The sequence below is a fragment of the Cyanistes caeruleus genome, chromosome 5, assembly GCF_971803275.1.
Source record: "Cyanistes caeruleus chromosome 5, bCyaCae1.hap1.1, whole genome shotgun sequence".
NCBI lineage: Eukaryota > Metazoa > Chordata > Aves > Passeriformes > Paridae > Cyanistes > Cyanistes caeruleus.
Window position 1 is genome coordinate 33,006,616 of NC_141705.1, and position 23,752 is coordinate 33,030,367.

The 23,752-nt window shown below is 36.8% G+C and overlaps 1 protein-coding gene across 27 annotated transcripts in view; it reads right to left on the reverse strand.

Annotated features, from left to right (window-relative positions):
* TENM3 (teneurin transmembrane protein 3) overlaps positions 1–23,752 on the reverse strand; it is an 843,796-nt gene that overhangs the window by 302,769 nt on the left and 517,275 nt on the right. For all 27 annotated transcript variants that reach the window (XM_086889918.1, XM_086889906.1, XM_086889899.1 and 24 more), the window contains one exon: positions 11,121–11,423. In XM_086889918.1, the coding sequence (XP_086746044.1) occupies positions 11,121–11,352 (232 nt within the window). In that variant the 5' untranslated portion in view covers positions 11,353–11,423. The remainder of the gene's footprint in view (positions 1–11,120; positions 11,424–23,752) is intronic.

The window sequence follows — 23,752 nt, forward strand, 5'->3', positions numbered from 1 at the left end:
CAACAGGAACCATACATGCCTACCTGTTATGCTGCAATTTTCTGTGTAAGCAATGATCCATGTAGGATTGGTGCATCTCTTTAATTACATCAGTTATAGATATCAGGATATCAATATACTTTCAATACATACATGTCTATATAGAGAATTATTATTAATTGTAATTAATAAATTTATGTATGCAGAATGTATATAATAATAAGTATATAATTAATGTGAATATATATATATTTTTCTGCCAGAATCACACAGGTTCATCCATAATCATCCATAAATGTAGGGGTTTTTTTTAGTTTAATCAAATACTGCTATAAGACAGTTTGACATATTCAGAAATGGTGTAGTTCTTTATAAAGCTGTAAGTTGAAGGCTGCAATTAAATGGAAACTTGCTGCACTCGTGCTACATTTGTTTCCCAGGCCTATTTTGGGGAAGTCCTTCAAAGACCTCCATAAAAACTTAAGCTTCGAGTTAGAAATGCTATCTGTGGAAATGGGTTTTTGAAGAGGACTACTAAACAAAAGAAAAGGTCCTGTGGTTCTTCAGTTGTCAGTGTCTGCTTTAAGTTGGATCTATACTAAATATAAACACAGAGATATTATCTTAAAAACCATGAAAAGGTGAAAGAATCAAACAGAAGGAACGAACAAAAGTTGCCAAAAGAAAATCTGTCAGCATCTCCAGCCATCCGCACTGTCCTTACTAATTCATTAACCACTGATAAATTGACAAGTCAGGTTTTAGCAACAATAGACCATAGAAAAAAAATCTGAAAAGCCTCCAAAGCACCTGCCTAGTTAGCATAAAAATACACCCAACTCCCATAGCTTTTAAACAGAAGAATTATAGTGTGTCTTTGCTGACTTTGGTTTTGTCCTAATAGGACGGACATAGTACCAAAAAGGCAGAAGTCACAAACACATAAAATTAATATTTTAAATTCCATTCAGTTTGGCTTTTGATAATGTTTCATGGCATATCTGCCTCTCTGCATCATTCATTACTTGTTACCCTTTCTAATCTATTCTTCCTTTGTATTTTACCTTCTTCTACCTGCCTAGAACACATTTGAAGCATTCAGAAATCAAACACATTTTCCCTATAATCACTATGTGATAATACATGACAAAATTACTTACACAAAACATGGTAAAACTGTGAAACATCTAGAAGCTGTACAGATGCAAAACAATGATCATGGTCCTTAGGAGAACCAAACTTCTCCTTTACATTTCCTTGACTTGCTACTTAATCCTATTTTTTTTTTTCAATTAAAAGTAGTTCTGTTTCTTTAGAAAGCAATGGAGAAAAAAGATCTTTCTCTGGTTTTTATTTTCTGTCTGCAGATTACTACATGCAAATATATCCTGAATAAAAGAACATTTATTATATAAGCTTATTGTATAAGCAGCACTGGTATCAAAGTGTTCCTGCAAGGACTGTACTGTTTTCTACTACTCTGATATGGAAAAAATACTTCCTTTTTACTTCTTATTTAGACTGTATATAGGGGATACATTTCTCCTATTGAAGCTCTTTATGCAGAGCTCACACTTACAATGAGGTCACTTGTAAGGAAATGTCTTGAGAGGAAGAACTTGGAAATACTTGTACAGTAGGATAAAAAATTTTCTGAAAATTAAAGGATAAGGATTTTTTTAAAAATTGCAAAACAGATACCTGAGATGCTCTAGAAAACTCAGACAAGGAGTGTACAAACACTATCTCCAGAAGTCAGGATGTTAGGTGGGTAGAATGCAATTGCACAAAAGAGAGAATGACTAACAGGTGTGATACATCCATTCTGTCACACAAACTTCACAATATATTTGGGAAAAGGGGGTTTTCAAAGCTGTACGTGCAGAATTCTGTTTGCTAGGATGTAAGAATGCAGTGAAGACTGACAAGTAATGAGCTTTCCCTATGTTAACATTTTCTTTCGGATTTGGTGTAGTATTTTGTTGTTATTACTTCAGCCTGAATTTGGCTTTTGTGAAAATTATCCGTGAAATTCAAACCATCCTAAACCACTGTATCACATTTTCCTCCTGTTCTTAATTCCTGTGTTTTTCTTTTCACTCATCACAACCATCTTCCTTGTCACCTTTTAATCTCTTTTTCTTGACCTTTCTCCTCTATTCACTTTTCCATCTTAACCTCCTTTTCTTGTCATTATCTGATTTAGAGTGGAGCTGTAAGATTCATATGAAAGACAGCTGCTTCTCTAATATATCCAGTAAACTACATAATAACAAAGAGCGTTGAAATACATTAAATCACACCAAGTGTGAATATAATTTTCAAATGCTCATTATTCTCAAAAAACATTAATCACAGTTCTCACATCCCTTGGGGACTTTTAAAAGCATTTGGGGACATAAGTCATGGTCTTGGTGACTTCTGAAAAGGTTAGTGCCAGACACCGTGAATTCCCTGATAGCTCTACTTGTTGTGATACTCTTGATAGAAGAGCTTTATGCAAGATTCAAAAGCCAAGTCAATTATTGGGAAAAAAAGTAAAAATTCGCACATATATATTTGCATATTTGTGGGAAACGAAGTACTTCAAACTTGATATGTGTTTTTATTAATACAGAATCACAAGGAAACACTAACTGAAAAAATAGCCTGGGAAAGCTTTTATTTTCAGATGTAGGGAAGATTTTATGTGTATGAAATACAGTCATCTTCTTGTCATTGGTCTACCAAATTACGGTTCAAACATTCAGACTCTCCTGTGCAGTATGGGAAACTCATAGTTTTATTCCTTGTTAGGCCTGAGATGGCTGATCTACAGTCCTAATCTTCAGACTAGAATATAAGAAGCACTTCTTAAACCAGTATAAGGATAAAGGGCTGTTGTTCATCAAGCCCATCTGAAGTTACCACAGAATAAGATTAAAGCCAGCTGAAGATAATTTCACAACTGCACAATTCAAAGCTGCAAAGCAAACATGTTCCACTAAATAAATTAATAATTAAAACATTATGGTTCCAAATTTGGTGATTTTATATTAAAACCTGATTTTATTACTATGATTATACAATATACAAACTAAATTAAGAGGAACCAGCACAGCTGTCCTAATCATGGGCTGCAAGAGGGGGGAAAAAAAGGATTTGTGGATTTAGAAAAGAAATACAACTCCATGAGCAGAAAATAACATCTTGATTGTGAGCAGAATGACAGTATAGGCATTTCAGGCCTCTGTCATAATCTTTGGATCCTGGGACCAAAACATCAACATTCGAGCATCCATTTATTACAAAATAAGAATTACAAAAAGCCTAAATTTGATAGATGTGAAGAAAATATGACCCAAGGGTAAGCAATGTAGAGATGATGGATATCCAGTCTGCAAGGCGCCTACAAAGATCTGACAGGTATGAACTGCCACATTAAGGCCAGTACGGTGCTAATGACATCCAGCTTGAGATGGGGAAGGAAGGAGAGGAGGAAGGAGGCAGCATGAAGACATGCACACAAACTGGAGCTCAGGTTTACTGCTATTCCTCCATACAGGGAGGTAAGAAAACTCTACTATTATTTATGCCTTTCCATGAGGGAAAAGCATATCTGCCACTACAAGTGACCAGATGGGCTGGACCCATAGGGATATGTCTCTCACTCAATTAGTTCAACAGGCTATGAACGGGTACAAATTAAAAACCCAACATGCCTCTTTGAATCTGCCCATACATTTCAGTTTGTGGAATTTAATATAGAAGTATTCTACATGTATGGGAATTGACTCTTCAATGTATGGACAGAATGAAGTGCTCAGACCATTGCTGTAGCTAAACTGCAGCAAAAACACAGAACACTGACCCAAAAATTTCTACAGAAATGAAAAACCACTTATTCCCTCTATCACTTACACCTCCTGTCACAATTCCCCAAAAGGCTTTCCACTTTGTGAACCCCCATAATAAATGTAGTGTAGCAATGTTTTAATTTAGATGTTCTAGCAAAATGCCCATTATGCTGAAGACATGAAAAGATTTATCGCTCAGAAATACTTACAGCAGTATGAAAAAAGAAAAGAAAAAAGAAAAAGAAGGTAGAAAAACAAAGCTTGAAGGAAATGTGTTCCCTAGGCTCTGCCATTTCCTCCTTTTGCTTTAATAAGCTCAGCAACACCAAGTACTAGCTCTCTAGCCCGTAAGTTGACACCTTACAAACTAATTTCAGAAAGCATCAAGGAACTTTCTGAGAAATTATCCCCATTTTACATCTCTGCTTCACTTTATGCATTTATTTGCCGATGATGGAATGAGCAATCACTCACAACTTGGCCTCCAGCCCTGACTCTCAGCCCTAAGCACTAAATCAACAGACAGGAGAGACAGGACTCTTCAGCCTCTTTCCTTCCTCCCCTCATCCCATCTCTAACTGCACACTTTTCTAGCTTTATCCTCTCTGTAGATGTTAACATACTGAAGACATCTTTCATAGCCATGCACAGGATCCATTCATCTCCCCAGTCCACCGTTTAGTTTTTATTACGAACAGAAGCAGCACATACATCTCAGTATCTGAGCTATGGAAAGATATAAGAGCTGTTACAGACCCTCTACAGTATCTTCCTTTCCATGAGGCTGAAAATCCTCGTGAAGGCCTCTTGCTCACCTTATAAATCTTTAATCATTATGATCAAAAACTTAATTCTCCTATTTTGCAACTGGACTAGTTGAAGACAAGGTTTCTTGTCTTCAAGACTCTATGGACTTGCAGTGGCAGTGTAGAACTGCCTGAATAAGCAGTCTGCTGCCAATAACCAAGGCTGATTTCTCCCTGGAGAATCACAATTACCCTTTGTCTCTAGATCTGTAGCTCATCTACAGGCCATGACCCACAAGGGGCCAATTTCACCTAGATGAATACCTTAGAGCATGTGTGCATATCACTGAGCATGAACTAAATATACTCCTAATCAAATAAAAGTGAAATGTTTTTCTTCGTACTACTTTGCAGCTAATAGAATAACTCTAAAAGTCAACAGATCCTTATCACCTGGAACCTGAAAACCAATTAACTTCTTATTGTTGCTTTAAGAAGTTACCAGTATAGCTATGAGAGATTATAATGCTACTTAGCACTTACAGTGCTTTTCATCTTCAAAGCATTTTACAAACATAAACTAATTAATCTTTCCAAAATGCCTGTGAGGTAGATAGGTGTTATTATTCCTGTATCACACAAGGTAAAAAAGAAAAAACACCTATGGCAGAAGGTTATGTGCTTAGCTCAAGGCCACAAAATTATCCAGAACATACTGGCACCGTATGCTGCTTACAGAAGTTACCCACAGAAATCAGGCAGACACTGCAGGTGGCCATGTTTTAGCATAACAAAAAGGGATCTGTCATGATGACAATCAGGACACATCTTGCACTGCAGCCAGGAAACATAAAACACTAATTCTAATATCTGCCCTAGATTTTGAGAGACGGCGCTTGCAATGTCACTGAATGGTAATTAATTTGCTCATTGGGAGATCAAAAAGTCACTAATATATTATTTCATGCCTTCATATAACTAGCTTGCAAAGCAAGCTGATTCGGTTCTAGTGAGAAGCACTCGCCTACTCAATAGGCAAAATCAGCTCATCAATAAAGCCCAGGTAGAGGAAAACAAAGTTCCTAGGTGTCTGTTCTTTCAGTGCTTCAGACAGGTAAAAGTACTCAAGCTTTAGGTTTAAGAACATGACCATTTAAATCCTTTCATCCTGCAGTCGACATTTACGGTGACTAAAAAGATTAAACATTTTGCTATCCAAATAATTCATTTTGGGCAGCTACTATTTAAGGCAATAGACTTTGGAGTCATATTACATTAGCATAGTAGTTGCAATTAAGGTACTGGTTTCTAAGGTCTTAAAAATGTATCCTTGACACTGTTTAATATCTTATGTTATAAAATAAAATTGTCAAAGCATATAAATCACTGTTTCAGGTCCCTCTTTCGCTGAATGGTGATATTTTTCTAGCACCTAAATCTAATTTTCATGGGAATAGCAGCTGAACAATAGCTGCGATAGATCCACACACTGTAACATACTGCACATGGCACTACTTTTTAGCACCCAGGTATGAGTTGTCCAGCATACTGTGAAGGAAAGGAATTAGTTTTCTTTACTTATTTGGTACATTCACCCTCTCTGCTAGCAGCTTCAAGGAGGTATTAGGTCATTTAATCTAATTTAGGCACTTAAGTATTCCAGAAGAGTAAAGACACAAAAGTGTGCATAGGAATGGTTTCTCCTGCAATGAAATGAAATTGATCTTGAGACTTGGCTGACAGTGAACTGTTCTGATTGATAAACACAATCAAGTCATTCTCACTGCCATCTAAGAAGACCAAGTAACTTTACCCACAGTTTAAATCATATTTGACTCAAAACTTCCAGAAAGTAAAAATTTAACAAAATCTGCACTACCTCCTCAGGTCTTCTAATAGAAAAAGGTGTCTCACAGCTCAGTTTTCCAATTTACACAGTTTGCAAACAGTGCTTGATGATTTTGTAAGAAAATATGAACATGCACAAATCTACACTGAATTCTGCCACCCGTGCTTGTGGGTCAGCTTCTGTTCCTGTGCAAAATCTCACTGACATGATACATGGATCTCTCTGTAGGGCCACTACAGCACTGTTCTGCTATTACAAGTCTTTGGATTGGAACAATGACTAATTGAGAGATATTTAATAGTCCACTCTTCCCTTTAACATGTATCCAATGGTAAATAAAACTGTTTTTGAATGCCTGTGTTTTTCTTACTAAATTAATACAAAGTTTTTCAGTTATGGTGAGTCCAGGTTTGATATATGATCTCTTTTCAATTATATTAATATTGTTAAAATATTACCTCAATTTTTTTTCCAATGCAATTTTAAAAATACTTCCTATTTTCTGTATTTATACTGTCCTTCCAACCCACACTGTAGTCATGCCACGCTTTCAGATATTTTTTGCATAGCAGTCTCCTACGTACTTAATATCACTTCATACAGGAAGTGATATCAAATTTCTAAACACAGGAACTTCTCTCTGCACAACAGAGAAATTCAACTTTATACTGTCAGCTTTAATCTTGAATTGAGCAAGAGACTTGGGTGTAATGCAATACACAATCATAGAATCAGTCACAGAATGGTTTGGCTTGGAAGGGACCTTAAAAATGATCTAGTTTCAACCCCTCACCAATGGCCCCTGTCTAACTACAAGCATTTAGATTGCTGAATTCAATTAGAGAAGTACATTTAAATCAAACAGAAAAGAACATTGAAATCAGGCTACTCTGTATAGCTGGATACTTCGAAGTATATGAAAACAGGTGTCATCTTCTTCCATAACACAGGAGACTATGATATCACAACTTGAAAGAAAACAATCTTTCATGGAGCTTCAGCCATTGTCAAGCATGAGATTAGGTATCTTCTCAAAGATTAATACAAACTTGAGTGTCTTTCTTGAAATTACTTTTAAGAAAAAGAAGGCTCATGGCCTCTACTTACATGGTTGTCCTGTGAGGTTTATACAAAGAGAAAATATATAACTAATTAAAAGTTCTAAAAATAGTAGGCTAATTACTCATCATCTGAAATTTTTAAAACAAAACCATCTTTGCAACAGGTGAAGGGTCTTGAGAAAAAGATGAGACTGGTCTTATCGCTCATGGATGTTAACTGGAAGCAGCTAATGTTTATTACTAGATGGAGTTCCAATTTCCTAAAACATCTTACTTGCTCTCCTAGTCCTGTCAGTTGGGTTTCAACAGTAACAAGATAGTCCCCAGTTATACAACAATTTCACATTCAAATGCTTTACAGTATGTTTTAAATGATGTTTTGAGAATTATAATGATAACATATATATTTTGGGGATCATATTTCTATTTATGTAATTAATCTAAAGCAACAGAAATTCAGCTCATGAGGAAAAATATCATTAGACTGGAACAGACAGTTGGAGAATCTCCTCTCCACAAGAAAATATCTCATGGAATAAAGCTACCACAAAATAAAGCACACCTATCTCTAACAGCAATATTCTAAATTCCTACCACTGGATTTTGGGAAAGAGAAAGAATAAAAACGGGTACTGAAACAACTCAGGAAGAAGACACATGACAGTTCTCATTCACTAGCAGAAAGCTTTCCAGGGATTTACCCTAAAATATCAGGCATAAAAAACATACAGACATTTTAAATGTGACTCAGCAGTGCCCTGGCCAACCATGTCCTTCATCAGGCCCAGCGTTGCCAGCCGGGCAAGGGAGGGGATTGTCCCACCCTGCTCTGCACTGGGGTGACCTCACCTCGAGTGCTGGGGACAGTTCTGGGCATCACAATGTAAAAAAGACATTAAACTGTTGGAGAGCATCCACAGGAGGCCAGTGACGATGTTGGAGGGCTTGAGGGGAAGGCTGAGGTCACTGTGCCCGTTCAGCCTGGAGGAGACCGAGGGGAGGCCTCCTTGTGGTCTCCAGCATCCTCATGAGGGAAAGTGCAGGGTCAGGCACTGATCTCTTCTCTGTGGTGACCAGTGACAGGACCCACAGGAGTGGCCTGAAGCTGTGCCAGAGGAGGTTGAGGCTGGATATTAGGGAAAGGTTCTTCACCCTGAGGGTGGTTGGGCTCTGGAACAGGCTTCCAGGGAAGTGGTCACAGCACCAGCCTGACAGAGCTCAAGAAGCATTTGGACAAGACTCTCAAGCACACAGTGTGACTCTTGGGGTGTCCTCCACAAGGCCAGGAGTTGAACTCAGTGATTCTGAGGGGTCACTTCCAACTCAGAAGAGTCTATGATTTTAATTCCTTCACATTTAAGATACTTGAGAATCTTGCATAACTGCTCCAGTAACTTTCCAGCTGACACTGGAAATTTCATATTGTTGTTCTACACATGGCAAAAAGTGCAACACTGGTCATGATTAATTTTTTTAATTAATTCCCAATTAAATGTATTTATTAAAGGTTGCCTTTTTTATTTACAGAATAATTTCTTGTTGAATTAGGAGGCTGTCAATTACACTGCCAACAAAGCCACATATCTCAATACTCTTTCTAGGCAGAGGGGAAAAAAATAACTCACGGGAAGCATCTTTTATATATTATTTAAAAATCTTTGAAATGACCTTGAGGACCTTTTCCACAAAATCCTTCCAATGCCAGAAGCTGTAAATTCTCAGTCAAAGATGAATCAAAGGAATATATTACCTAAAACAAGCCCTTTATTATCTCACCCTATCAAACCTGCAGGTAGTCCCCCAAAGGGGCAAAACCAGTCTGCAGTACAGGAAGCCAATAAGCCATACAAAAAGTATTGAAAGAGTAATGAGGAAAATTAAATGGGCACAGAAGACAGTGCTGAGACCACTGAAAGGTGAAGAGGATATTATCCATCCTAAACTGCCATTTTAGGTCTGTAGACAGGCAATTTATTGCATATTGGGCAATAGGTATTAGCTAAACACTGTGTGTTTTTCTGAAGAAAGTGAAAAGGAATAAAAATCAAGTCCCAGCGCACCATCATATGTGACATGCCAGACCACATAACTTCTTCCAGTTCGTTATTGCTATTTTAAAAAGAATAATATTCTAGTCATGCAACAGTTTATGAATTCATTAAATAAATGGTGCCTGTTCTGACATAATTTCATCCCTAGTACTAAGACAGTACCTACAGTACAGGTGTTAGAAAACTTCCTCTTGATTTTACCTCATTAAAGTAATGATTTCAAGGTGGCTAATGACTTAAAAACTAGAAAACAGTGATAACCTGAAGTTTCAACACATCACAGAAACCAAAAACAAGCAGCAGAAAGTAGAGTAGCAGCAAGCCTCAGTTACATGTGCATAAGAGAAATATTTTTATTTCCCTTGCAAACATTAGTCGGCAAAGAAGTCAACACCATCTGCCCAGCTCTAATTTTAATGTAAAGTTATTCTAAATGGAACAGAGAAAAAACATCAATGGAGAAAATGATTTAGATATTCTAAAATTAAAACTAAGGACTGTCTCACCAGAAATACGATTTCTAAATCTACTTCTGTTTCTGCATAAAATAGGAGATAGCTTCAAACAGAAAACTGAGTCATAGGTTCACACAGCTCTTGGCCTAGAGCTTTATCCTTTTAGATAGCTGGGCTTCTGTACTCTACACATTCCATAACTTTTTTTTTTTTCTCTTTACATTATGTAGCCTAGTTGTGGAAATGTAGAAGTATCAATTCCAGACCCTACAGTTTTGAATCCAAAAGTGATGCTTAAGTGCTGAACCGTAATTGTTGCTGACTTCATTCACACAGAATCCCTGAAATCTAAAAGGATCTCTTGAGATCATCTAGTCCAAGCCCTCTGCTCAAGCACAGTCAGCTGCACTAAGGTGCAAGGGAACTATGTTTAGTGAAGTTTTGAGCATCTTGATGGATATTGAGACTTCTCATGTCACTCCAGTCCTGAACTCAAAAACTCAACAGCAAGCTTTAGCAACCTATTACCATCTGGTTATATATCAGAGATAACCACTAAAAAAATCATTCGACACACCCAAATGCACAAATTGTGAACTAATTTACCTTAATCACTGAGCTGCACTCTGCTACTGCTTTTTTAAGCTAAAATATAAAAGCACAGAGCTAACAAATTATTTGTATGCTCATCCATACATACTATGTTTCCACAAATCTATTTGTAGGGCTTGGCCTTCATGGAACACTTGTATTTATTTATTTTTTATTAATTTTTAGATTATTTACAGTTTTAGCTATACTGGAATGGCAAACTTTTGGGCAATCTATTAATGAGCCAAATAACTTGGGGGGGTCTATTTTTAAATTGTAAGGCCTGAATGCTTCACACTTGATTCTGCAATATTGTCACTGACCCACTGCCCAACACAGGCCATTTACTTCCTGTCCATCATATGTTATTTATTCCAAAGATGGTACACAATGCTTCCCCATCTCTGTAAAACATTTATGGAGATATGAGGGAAGTATACTATGTGTGTAGAGTATTACCAAAACTGATGAAACTGGCAAAGTAACTCTTTTGCAGCAAGAATGCCTTGGAACTAATGAGTCATACACCCTGAAGTCAAACATCTTGCCTACCTTGTCTGGTATACTCATCTGCTTCTCTGTGGACCAAATCTTTTACCCGGTTTCCATACAGCAACCTAGAGGAATCATGATCAAAAGCTTTCAAGGTTTCACTGGAGCTGTAAGACTTCTGAGTAGGCACTCTGCACTCCTCATTTTCTGCAGAAGAATTTGTATAGCGACGTTCCTTGTCCCGTCGGCTCTTTGTTAGGGAGCAATAAGGCCTACGTTCCTTCACATCCATACTTCATTCCTTCTCTGTGCACATCAGTCCGGCTTATTTGGAAGTCTTCTCTACATTCAGCTTACATTCACCTATAATAAAATTAGAAAGACAACCACTGATATGTTACAATGATCTCTAATTGCTGTAATTGATCCCTAACTGCCTGGAACAGAAAGAAAGATCTGCTCAGCAATGGGTGAGAAGCACTTCTGTATGACTTGCCAAAGTCCCACGCATGAGCTACCCAGATCTAAAACATTAGCAGAAAAATTCTTGTGAAAAACATCAACACAATACGACTCATTTTTATACAATAGGTTAAAAGATCAAAAGCAGAGAGTGATTGCAGCAGAAAATAGTAGTTTTTCATCTTCAGGAATATGTTAGTTCCCTAAGGTCTGTCTGTAGGTAAGCCGTTTTTTTCTTTTTCTGAGAAACCAACATGCTTCAATAGTAAATACATCTTTCTTCTGCTTCTTGGAAACTTGTGGTTTTAATTTTTGGGGTTTTATACCTTTTTGTATACTTCTAGGCTTCTATAATTTTTATTGTAATTTCTATTCTAAGAAAATCATTCTCATCAGAGAACATGTACACATAATTTCACTGCAAGCTACATAAAGAACAGAGGTGATGTGCAGGAAGGTTTATCCAAGCCAGTATATTTTATGTAAGCTGTGCTAGAAGGCAAGAAAGCATTTGATTTGTAAATGACAGTCAGCAATTGTTTTTTTCCACCTCAAGTTTTTATGGAATATTACAGTAAAAATAATATTTCTATTACTATTTATTTTGCTATAATATTTTATTCACGTATTTTTCAAAACAAGACTCTTCAGTTTTCAAAACAAGATGTCTCAGTTTCATTTCTACTCTCAACCAAAATATCTACATTTCTGACAGAAAGAAAGCTTGGAAATTTTGCTTTTGTTTTTTAAAGAAAAGTGCTAAAATAAAGTTAAGAATATAATTTTTATCTTTAAACATCTGAGAAAGCATAAGCATATCACACAGCAACACATATCACAAAGCAACAGCAAACTCCATTTGCACTCTTTTCAGCAAAAATAAGGTTGCTTTATAACTCTTCACTTATTTAAACACTTAATGTCAAACTAATTAGTCACTCTTTAAAATGTTTCTAGAGAGTATTTACTTTACTACAGAGCCATAATTCAAATTTGTGAACAAGAGCCAGTCCTTTATCATCTTGTTTCACAATTTTCCAAAAAGTTTTTTGCATTTCTTGGCCTCTGTGAAGCTCAGTTTAGACTCAAAGATAAAGCTCCAAAGCCTTCCATTTAAGAAAGCAATCTTCTACTTTTATACTTCCAAATTTTAAGTGGTTAACTGAAATTTTTTACATGATTTAAAAAAACCAACTTTTTAAAACACAACAGTTTATTAAATTTATGACTGTTTACATGCCCAGGTAGCACACCTTTCTAGCTTATATGAAATACTCAGATTTTATAACATTTGACTTACTAATAAATGCAAGACCTTTCCAGGAAAAATCAGTTTACTAGACATATTATAAACTCCGGGTTTTATTAATACTGAAGTGAATTGTGATTTTTAAACGTAATTATTAAAAAGTGGGAATTCTTTAGTGGTGTATAAAGCCTATCTCCCCTTTCATCTAAGCATGTCAAGACTTTAAAGGGCCACTAATTCCTAGTGTCTCTCAACTGCACCATGGGAAAACTGACACACACTATCCACCATCAAAGAAGAAATAATTCTTATTTCTATCCAAGTTTCCAAAATCCTCTGTACTGTCAAAAAAAACCTCAAAACCAAAAAAAAGCCAAAACAACAACAAGAACAAAAAAGCACAACAAAAGCCAAACCAACAACCCAAACTCTTACTTGCACAATACCAAGCTAAAATCCTCAAAGATTTAATCTATGCTGTAGCATGAAAAAGTACTGATCTGCTTCCCACGGAAGTCAATGAATTCAATAAAACTTCAAAAAGCATTTCTCTGGATTATCTATTGCCTCTCCAGGCAAAGAATGAAAAGGTTAAAAAAATGCAAGCTGTTTAACAGCACCACTTTATGGAGACACTTCAGCAGTGATTATCCTGCCAGAATAATGAGGACTACTGGATTATTTGTGGGCAGTTTTGAAAAAAAAAACTAAAGTAACAACAAAACAAACCTTTTAGGTTTTAAGAATGTGGTCTTTTTGAATCTAGCATTATACAAAACACCTGATTATTTTCAGCAGCCTTTAACTTAAAAAAAATTAATAGTATCTCTCAGCAAATCTTAGGAAACAACGCCATCAGGCTTGTGTCTTTGAATTTATTTTATCAGTGAATTAATACACATATTTAAAAGAAGACAGAATAAAAGCTCTCTTAAAGATCTGTCCATAAATAAATGTTCTTTACTGAGATCCGACAAGCAGAAAGGGAGAACACAAATACATTTGCAGAACACAGAAATGAATATCAGAATTAATGTTTAAGTAAGGTAAGTAAGCAGTGACAAAAGGAGACTTGCAGATGGCTTTACTAGATCTTTACTTGTCCTATTATTCATCACCCCTTCTTTTTCCCTAGAAAACAATTCTCACACCCAAATGAGAGAAGTATTTTCAATTATTGAGAAAATTATTTTAATGAAAAACCAAACTGTCGTTTACTACATCTACTCAGCTCCTTTCTTTGAAAGATCACTACTAAAATACTAACAAGATTTCCATTCAAATCTTCACAGATTTAAATGAATCACTGCTGCACAAATTTCATCATACTTCCTTTTTTTCTTCTGTTTCATATAACATTAAAGTTGCATCTCAGGGTCTTGGCGAGGATAGCCAAATGCACAGCAACTAATTTATAAAATCAGATTAAAATCTTAAACCAAAGAGAATTAAATTTATTTTGTGATGTATTATAAAACACTTGCCTTCATCTGCAAGGAATTTTTTCCCATATGTCAATATTTATGGTCTATCAGGTTGCTTCACCCCAACTAAATGAAGTAATTTTCATAGAGCAATATTTACAGATCTATTGAACTACTAACACACTCACAAAAGGATGTCAGTTCAGCCGTGCTGTAGACTGCTGCATGCGTTATATTGCAATGCTAATGTCAAACAGCCGGCATGAACTGCAGAAAATAATAAAAAAAAATTTCACTGGTGCATTCCACTACTTCAAGTTTCTGTTTAATATTTTTGAAGGTATAAATACTGAGGATGTTCATCTGTGTCACTGGGCATTGGGGTCTCCCACGACCTCTTCAGTGATCTCTCCAGTGCTGGGGGCTCCTGGCTGAATTTCACAGGGGGGTGTTCACTGATCACATGGCTGACATGTCAGCTCTCATACAGTCATGCTCAGCCCAGCTCTCTACACGTCTTAGCTGACTGCAGACTCAGAATCTACTTTCCCAGTCTCACTCCAAATTTTAAAAACAGCTTGAAACCTTGAGATGCCCACTTTAAAATTAATACTTAAATATTTTTTTCAACTTAACTTAGAAGGAAAGGAGAAGCAGAGAAACAATTCTTGTTGTGAAAAGGTCATTGGGATCAAAGAGTTCATTCCCTTATGTGCCAGGCTACACTGTAGACCTCTGCCATCATTATTAACCCCTTTAGCACAACATTTAATTACCAAGTCTGATAAGTTATGTGCAATTAATAATTAAAACAAATAAACAATCAAAATTTCTTCTTTTACTTTAAGTGTTGTAGAGACACCAAGTGTAAACACTAAAACAGAGCACAAGGCATATTCACACATGAGTGTCAAAGCTACCACAGGAGCTTCAATGACTGATGTCTCACACACAGACAAAGCTGACTGATGTCTTACACTGCATTTAAAACTTACCAGGAAAGACTTTCATCAGTTTCTCTTATTGCAACATGAAATAAAGTCAATGTAGTGAAAAAAAACCCAAAACAACCAAATAAATCAGTTACTTAACTTTTTTCAATAAAAACCACTAGATACTTAAATTCTACATTGCAACACAGAAAAGTACTACAGACATTTTTTAATTGGTAAGATGCAAAAAAGGCAAAGTGTTATTCAAAAGACCCGGGTACAACTTTAGCATGCCTGAAGGCATTTAAAATGTTCTGGAAAACTATTGCATTTCATTCAACACCTTGAACTCTGAGCCCTCAAAGGGTTGTTGCAGTTTGGCAGCAGGATGGCAATCGTGCCTAAGGTACACAGTGCTCCCTCCCCACCTCTCACTTGGAGAAACTTCTCCCAGCATTAAACATGATTCAATGAACATCAATGTGCCTGTGATTCTAATATTCCTCTGTATTTTATGTCCTTTGATATCTAAAGATCTACAGAAGCATGAAATAATAAACAGGTAAGAAATAAAACATGTTTGGTGCCAAAATGACAAGATAATTGTATAGAAAAGATGATGTCACTCTTTGGGTTGATTTATGGATCTACTATAGTCCCTTTCAACATCTATAACCATTTTAGACATCTCCAAACATACAAAGCAAAACTGGAATTAGTTCTAAGAATAATGAGAGCATTAATATATACAGAGCTGGAATAAAAAATGTTCAGAAATGGAAAGATAAAATTTGTACATTTCTTTGTTCCAGGGGTACAGTAAGACAGTTTGAAATACAAGAAAGCACAAAGGAAATCTCAGTCTCAAGGAGAAGCAGCAGCAAGGAAAGCAGCATGCTGTTGGAGCAGAGCCCTTCTTCCCTCCCAAGACCAGCAAAACTGAGACAGGGAAGGAACTTACATATTATATATCACAAACTTCCCTCCCAACATCTAAATCTAAAAACTTAGGCATTCCAAAGAATCATAGTATTCCTAGCTGCATAAACCTACATTACTATTGAATTATTGTTGTTTTTCTTATTACCATTATTACAAAGAATCATTGATCCTTCCACATCGACTCCTAGGTGAAAGCACAATCTGAACACTTAGATGGGGACCAAATCTGCTTTCATGATTCTAGATAAACACAAGCAGTACAAGAACCCTAAGATTTCTAGGAGAAGAAGCAGGCTTGAGCTTCTATCTTGAGTAAGAGCAGAGGATTTTACAGGCTAGGAGCTAAGACAGTGCCTATTCTCAGCATTGACAACAGCTGCTGAAAATAGCATCTAAGTAGTGCTGTTTGACAGATACATGTCTGCAAGTGCCATTATTTTTATTTAATAATAATTTCCTTTGTACCTGTAATTGTTGACCAGGTAAAACTAATGTAAATATTGCAGTAGTTACAAACTGCACCAGGTATAATATTTAGCAGCCTCTTAATAGCAGAAGAACAAAGCAAAATTAAACTGATACATGTTAACAAGTAGATTAAAAAGCTTAGGTAAATATGCAAAAATTAAGAAAATCTTCTGTCCACCAAAAAAAACTTCACAATTCGCACAACTAATCACCCATAAAACCTATTACAAACAAATACTAAGAAAAACTCAAAAAGCATAAAAGAGTGATGAAATTTCCACTCCAATGGCTGATAAAGTGAGATATGTCAGAAATCAACTGAGCTGGAAAAATGACACTTTGAAGAGGTGCTTAGGATGATCTGTAGCCATGGTGTGCCATTAGTCAAACTGATGACTCTTAATACATGGACATTTCAGGTCATCATATCTAGAAACTCACTTCTTAATATAAAAAGTCTGTCTTCCAGTGTAGAAATTAGAGGGAATACATCCCAAGCCAGCCTTCCTAAGGGGGAGTGAGAAACAGATGGCCTTTCAGACAGCTCACATACTAAAATTCAGAAGCCTCCTTAACTCATTAACTGATCTTTTATTTTAGAATCAAATTAAATCAAACAAACAAAAAATCCCAGCAAAAAAACCCTAACAAAAACACACATGCAAAAAAAGTGTAATTAGTCAAGTAAAAATTATTTTGCATTTTTCTGCATCAGGGGAACAGAAGACTTATATCCACCATCACAAATTGATGTAATGTTAATATAAAAGATACTTTAGATAGTTTATCTAAAAATCTTAACTACATTAGAGACAGAATAAACAACAAATAAAAGTACTCTATGTTCAGTACAGAAGTTTCTTGCAATAAGAGTCAGGAAAATCAGCCAGATAAAGAGCTCTGCAGCATCCTGGTCAGTCGCAGAGATTGATGTCTGTACAGCAATATTGGTGCCATTACTTAAAATTGAAATCCTTGGGAGTTGAGGGAAAGAGAGAAAGAACACCTCATGCTTTCCCTCACATGGGCAGAAAGATGTAATGTAATGATGGAGTCAAGGGAGCACTTCTCAGGATTGCATTTTCTTGGGAGGGTATGAGGACCATACAGCAGCAGTTGAGATGGAGCTACAGCTATCTCTGCATGCCAGAAGCCCCTCCACAGCAAGGCTACAAACCTTGGCACAAAACTGAAAATCACCCCAAGCTGGCCATGCAGATGCAGCCTGGGGCTGTGCTGGTTATTCAGGCTCTGCAGAAAACCCACAGCTTGCAAGGTGGGAGGGCTGAGACATTGAACCAACTGGAACAGACTCTTCAGAGGAACACAGTACAGGGTTACACTGACAGTTTCTGTTCCTCCTTTAGGAGAATGGTTTGCAGGAACTATCATGAACCCTGATTTTGAGCAGAAGCATCTACCTCTAATTTGGGGAATATGTATAAAAAGCGTTTTATCTCAAAGGGCTGAAAAAGCTAAGTGAGAAAGGGAACATGAAGATCAAAAGAGTATAATAATATGGTGTGCTCCTTTAGTAAAAAGAAGGGTGAGAATATGTGATGAAAAGACAGAGGGAAAGGAAGTCAACAGAGCAGAAATGCTGCAGTATGAAGAAAAAATTAATAACAAAACAATCTCAGGACATAAAGTGGAGAGAGAAGCACTCAGTAGCACTCATTATGGCACCACTGGGGAAGACAAGAGACACAGCAAACCTAGCAAGAGAAAATAATTTAAGAGAAAAAACAAGTGGAGAAAGAGAACAAAGCAAACTTCAGAAGGGAAGAACTTTGTGACTCATTTACTTCAGCATGAAGTAATAAACTTGTAGAGTCAGCACTGGGCAATTCATTACTCAGCAGCAACTAAAAAGGCCCAAGTACTTCCCTCTATTCCTTTAAACTTGAAATTCATCCTTTATGCCATCATCTCCTTCCCTTCTCATCTTTTGCACACTCTTTTCCCATCACTGTGTTCTTACTCAACCTATCTAAATATTATCTTGATGTATGCAAGCATAATTCCTTCTTGAATCACATCTCCCAAATTTTCTTTTGCACATGCTCAGAGCTCTTCCACAGAGTCCTATTTTGTTGTGGAACAAATCTACAGAAATCTAGGGATTTTTTAAATTAAAGTAAGTGGGATGGAGAATTTGAGAAGAACAACATATAACAAACCATGAACAGCAGCAAAGGTGCTACAAGTCTCCAAGCAGGGAGCACAGCATAGTCATTTCTGCACTTCTGTTTGGAGAACAAAGCTATCGGTATGTCAGCTTCACTATCCGAACAGGCTGTCCATCATTCAAGTCCCCCTTCAACAACTCAGAGTTAATTTCAAGCAATTTGACAGTAGTGAGGTTTCAAAAACAACACACCTCTCAAGTCACTATAAGGGAAATGAAGTATATTACATGTGACATGCAAGAGCTGGGCATACAGTCACAAGGCTGAGCTGAAAATATTACTGTGAAGGTGTCTGGAAATGAAAGGAGGACCTGAGGAAACTGTAACAAGAATGTCATTGAGGACACACGGGAGAGGGAAGAAAAAATATAGTTAAGTGTAGTTGCTGAAGCTACTGCTGTGGTTGCATGACATAGGATACACATGCAAGCATCAGCTGTGGTTTCCAAGTACAGCTTCTCATAGTGAAAACTGAAATTCCACATGAACAGGAGACATTCATAAGATTTTTCCTTACGATATGGCAGGTAACCAGATTTTTAAGTCCCAGTGTCATTATGATGAGGATACTCTTGCAGCCTAGTAACCTGGAGAATTACTTAGTGACTCATCTCTATGAAGAATGACTAGTAAGATTTTCAAGGCATACTGACAATTGTTTTAATGCTCAAGAACTCTGTTTTCTTCAAAATTATCCCCTTGTCCCTCTGACTTTCTCAAATAGCAACAAATCAAAACCACACAGAAACAAACAAGAAAATTCCCAAACATAATGAAAAATTCCCACAGAAACAAGTACTCTACATTCATATTGTCACAACATTCACTTACTACTCCTAATGCAGTAGTGAAAAAAATTATTTACAATTGCCGCCATAAGATGTAGAAAAGCACTGTTTAACTTGATTATGTTCACGTTAGCAATGCCTACTACTGTATTTAACTATCCCATCTATTCAGATGGTATCAGCTGTCATGTGTTCCTCTATACTCCCCAGGTTCCTGCTTCCCTCTCTGCACAAGCTGTGTCCTCTTGTCACAACCTCTAATTCTCTCTTCTTTAGCACAATCCAACATCAGCAGACAGTAAAGGCTGGAGGTTGTTTGCCCTGCTGGATCTCTTCCTTTCTGTAATCCCTGTTCTAACTCTCTTTCAAAGCATCCCTTTCATTGCATCAGATTTTTAGCCTTACCTTAAAGGTCATACAAAAACTTTTTGTCCTGTAATCACCCCATTCCACTCTTACCTCCCAGATTTTGTCTCCAGTTTCAACAGAACTAAGACTTTGATTAGGGCAAACAAAAGAATAATGCATTTTTAAAATAAGTTCTTTGGCTAGCTATGTGAGACAAAAAATTTCCCACAGTAATTAGTAATTGTGCTCAAAGGACCACAGTGCTCTCTGGAAGTGTCCACACAACCTACTCTAGCATGACCCTACCTGACTGCCAACCAAGATCCTCTCTCGTAACTACTTAAAGAACAATTAACCCTTAATAATGCAAAACCTCCTTCAGGAAGCTGGGGAACTAGGACAAAGGACTACCTCCTGCTGCCCTTCTCTCACCCTGCTGTGTGTTACCTGTAAGGCACCTGGCTGTGCTTCCACATCCTGCCAAATTTCAGCAGTGGAGATGAAGCTGACCTGCTGCTGGAGAGCCCAGTGACAGCACCTGCACTCACATGTCACAGAACCAAGTTCTCAACTTTAAAATACGCTTCACTGCCAAATGATTCCAGTTTTGCAAAACAAGCAGAAGCTTCTACAGGAAGTACTGAGCACCTTCATATTATGCTTTTGGAGGAAGTTGCTTCTTTAAATCCTTTAAATTACCACTTCATGTAATACTCAGAACTTCCCAGTACACACATTGATTAAAAATCCTTCTAATTAAAGTAACAATTTACTTCAGCAACAGATCTGAAGGTGACCTTTAAAGAATGGGCCATGTCTATTGCTAACAACATAAATGAAAATTTGGTCTCCAAACACATGGACAATTAACTGTAACTGAAAAATGAAAATATTACTCAATTAACAACCAAATCCTTTTAGATCCAATAGGAGTTTGTAGAGCAGTTCCATAGCTCAGTCACACCAGAACTAAGCAATATGTAATTGTATCTCTTATCAAGAAAGTTTAGCGAGCAGAGGTTCAAGACAAAGCCAGGAATACTGAAGGCTTCCATTCATTTACAGGACACAGAAGGCACAAGCAGAAGAAGGAAGAGAATCTTTCCTACAGGGACAGTCAAGATGCCTCAGACAAGTCCATATGGACTACATGGGTGGATGAGCAGGTAATTTAATTTGTATCCTGTTTCAAATATTTCTAATTCCTTTTCAATATGAAACATAAAGTAGAACATCCATTTTTTTAATGGCCTTATACTTAAAATGAAACTACTTGTGATTTTCCTATTCTATATTTAAGGACAATAACAGCAGTTCCAGTATAGGTACTTCCAAGCATTAACTTTTTGTTGAATTGTCTAGATACTTGAGATAATTCTATGGGAATAAAAAGAGGGCATGAGATGCATGAAAAGATAGGGTCTAGAAACTGTCTTGATCTACACAATGCTGTTGAGGGACTTATGTCCCTCCTAAACTGAAGAACTCTAGAAAAGTAGGAAGGAAATCCAAGGTGAAGTTCTTAAACTACATTAGCTATGTTCAGAAGAATTTAGAAAACTTTTAGAATTGATCCTGAGGGGTGGTCCAGGACTGAAGAAATGCAGGCATTAGGAAAAGAAGGAAACCCCTTACATCTGCACCTGAACTTGGTGGCATCAAAGTTTGTCTCTGTATTTGCACAGCTCAAGAACATGCTTAAAAATGCAGTACTTAGAGATCTGGTCTGTACTATAAAATTCTGGCAGCAGAGTTGAATTTACTAGAAGTCATAGCTTAAGCTAGCAAAATCTATTGTGCAGATGCAGCGATGCTGACAGAAGAGTGCACTTTTAAAACCACTGATGTAGATAAGCTCTGAGACTGGAGCCTTTCTGATTAATATCATAGGCTCTTAACGCACCCAGGTGAAAGGATGAGCACACCCAGCAGGGTGAATGAAGGGGTTCAGACTGCTCAGCTATCATTTCTGGACATACTCATCTTCCAGGGAGGGCTCATTCAGCTGGGAACAATGAATGTGCTACTCCACACCTTCGATTCATACCCAGACTGCCTGGTAGTGCTGCACTGAGCTGCCACATAGGGTTAGCAATACAATTTTTGTGTTGAAGTTAATTGAGGCTTCCAAGAAGCAACCTTCAGAAAGAAGAAGATTTAACAGGTCTTCTTTGCTAGGTACTGGGAGAGTTTATCTTTCATATGGAGGAACATGAGAGATAAAGGAAATCTTAATATTCCTTCTTGTCAAATAACTGAATAGAAGTATATGTAATCAGAGAATTCTTAAATACAATCAGCAAGCAGTGCAAACAAAACCCAGAAAAAATACCACAGCTGTAGCTGAGAAAGACAGACTTGTACTTGAAATATGCTCATGGAGACTACAGCAAAGAAGGTAAAAGAGAGATTGGAAAGTTAAGAGACATTTTATAGCTCTGTGGAATGACTAGACATATACCATCAGATCTTATCCATTTGCAGCTCATAATGCTTAAAAAGGTTAATTGAACATTACAAAGCTAGTGAAATGTGTATTTATATGCGTACATATAAAAATAGCTGTTTTATATATATGTGAATAAAACCACCAATGAAAGACATGCTGTGGGGAAAGTATCGCTAGTAGTATTCTTGTCCTAAACCTAAAACAACAAAACCCACTATATGTAGCCAACCTAAGTCAAGACAGCTTGGTAAATAAATATGTACCTAATCTAACTCCCCTTTGCTTTCAGCAGCTTCATATTCCAAAACACCAAAATGCTGATAAATTGTCTCTTCACAAACTTATGGTAAAAGTGACCAAACCAAGACCACCAGGGAGTATTGGAGAGACAAAGCAGGAATGTTCTTATACCTATGTAAGTTAAGTTTTTCAGTAGTCTCTCTTCTATCTCCCCTGAAGAATAACAGGAGATCCTCCCCATCAAAAAAATAATGTGTATAAGTTTTTAAATTTAGGTTCCAAAGCCATTAGTAAAATGTGCAAAATACCATTGAGGAAAAAAATTCTATGTTGGTTTTGGACTTTGAAGCTAGAAAAACATAAACTTAATTGCTTCAAAATTCCTTTTATCTATTTAGTCAACTAAAATAAAATTTATTATGGGAGCAAACCCAGCATCACTAAAAATACTGAAATGTTGATAATTATGTATTGCTCTTTATTTCCTTACCTGTTATTCCCTCAGGACTATGTTCCTCTGCACCTAACAGAGAAATTAGAAGCTTTTGGCAAGGGTGCCAGATTTATCAGGGGCTGCTGCCTGATTTCAGAGAAACACTATCTATCAGCAAGTCAAAAACATTGCTGTGACTCTGCATCTTCCATCTCCTATTTAAAGCATTTATTTGCCTTTCACAAAAACATGGCATGAACAACAAAACCATTACAGGCTGGTATGTGACTCTGATTTAAGAGCCCTCACTGTCCTGCAGAATTATAAAATTAGAGATCATGCCACAGTGATTCAGTAACAGCTACCATATATGAAACTAATGAGGTAATACCTTACCTTACCTCACCAGGATGTCAGTCCTGAACACTTGCACAGACCAGTTCAGTCTGTGCCATGCTTGAGACAGGACACAATACAGTTTCCTTAGAAAGCAGTCTGTCAGTCTCAATTTCTGAATTCAATTGAATTTTTGAATGCCTTATCCATAAATCATGAAGCAGGTTGGTTTCGTCAAACAAGACATAGTTCAGAGTCACAAAGTACCATTTGCCAGAATCCTGGTGATAAAATTCTAGAATCTGGGTCTTCATGCAACCGTAGGAAAAAAAAAATACTTGTGAGGCTTTTGAGGGAGTCTATGTTCTCCCTATGGACTGAAGATGAGACAAACTGGATTTGTCAGATGCTTAAAAGAAATTCAGTTTAAAA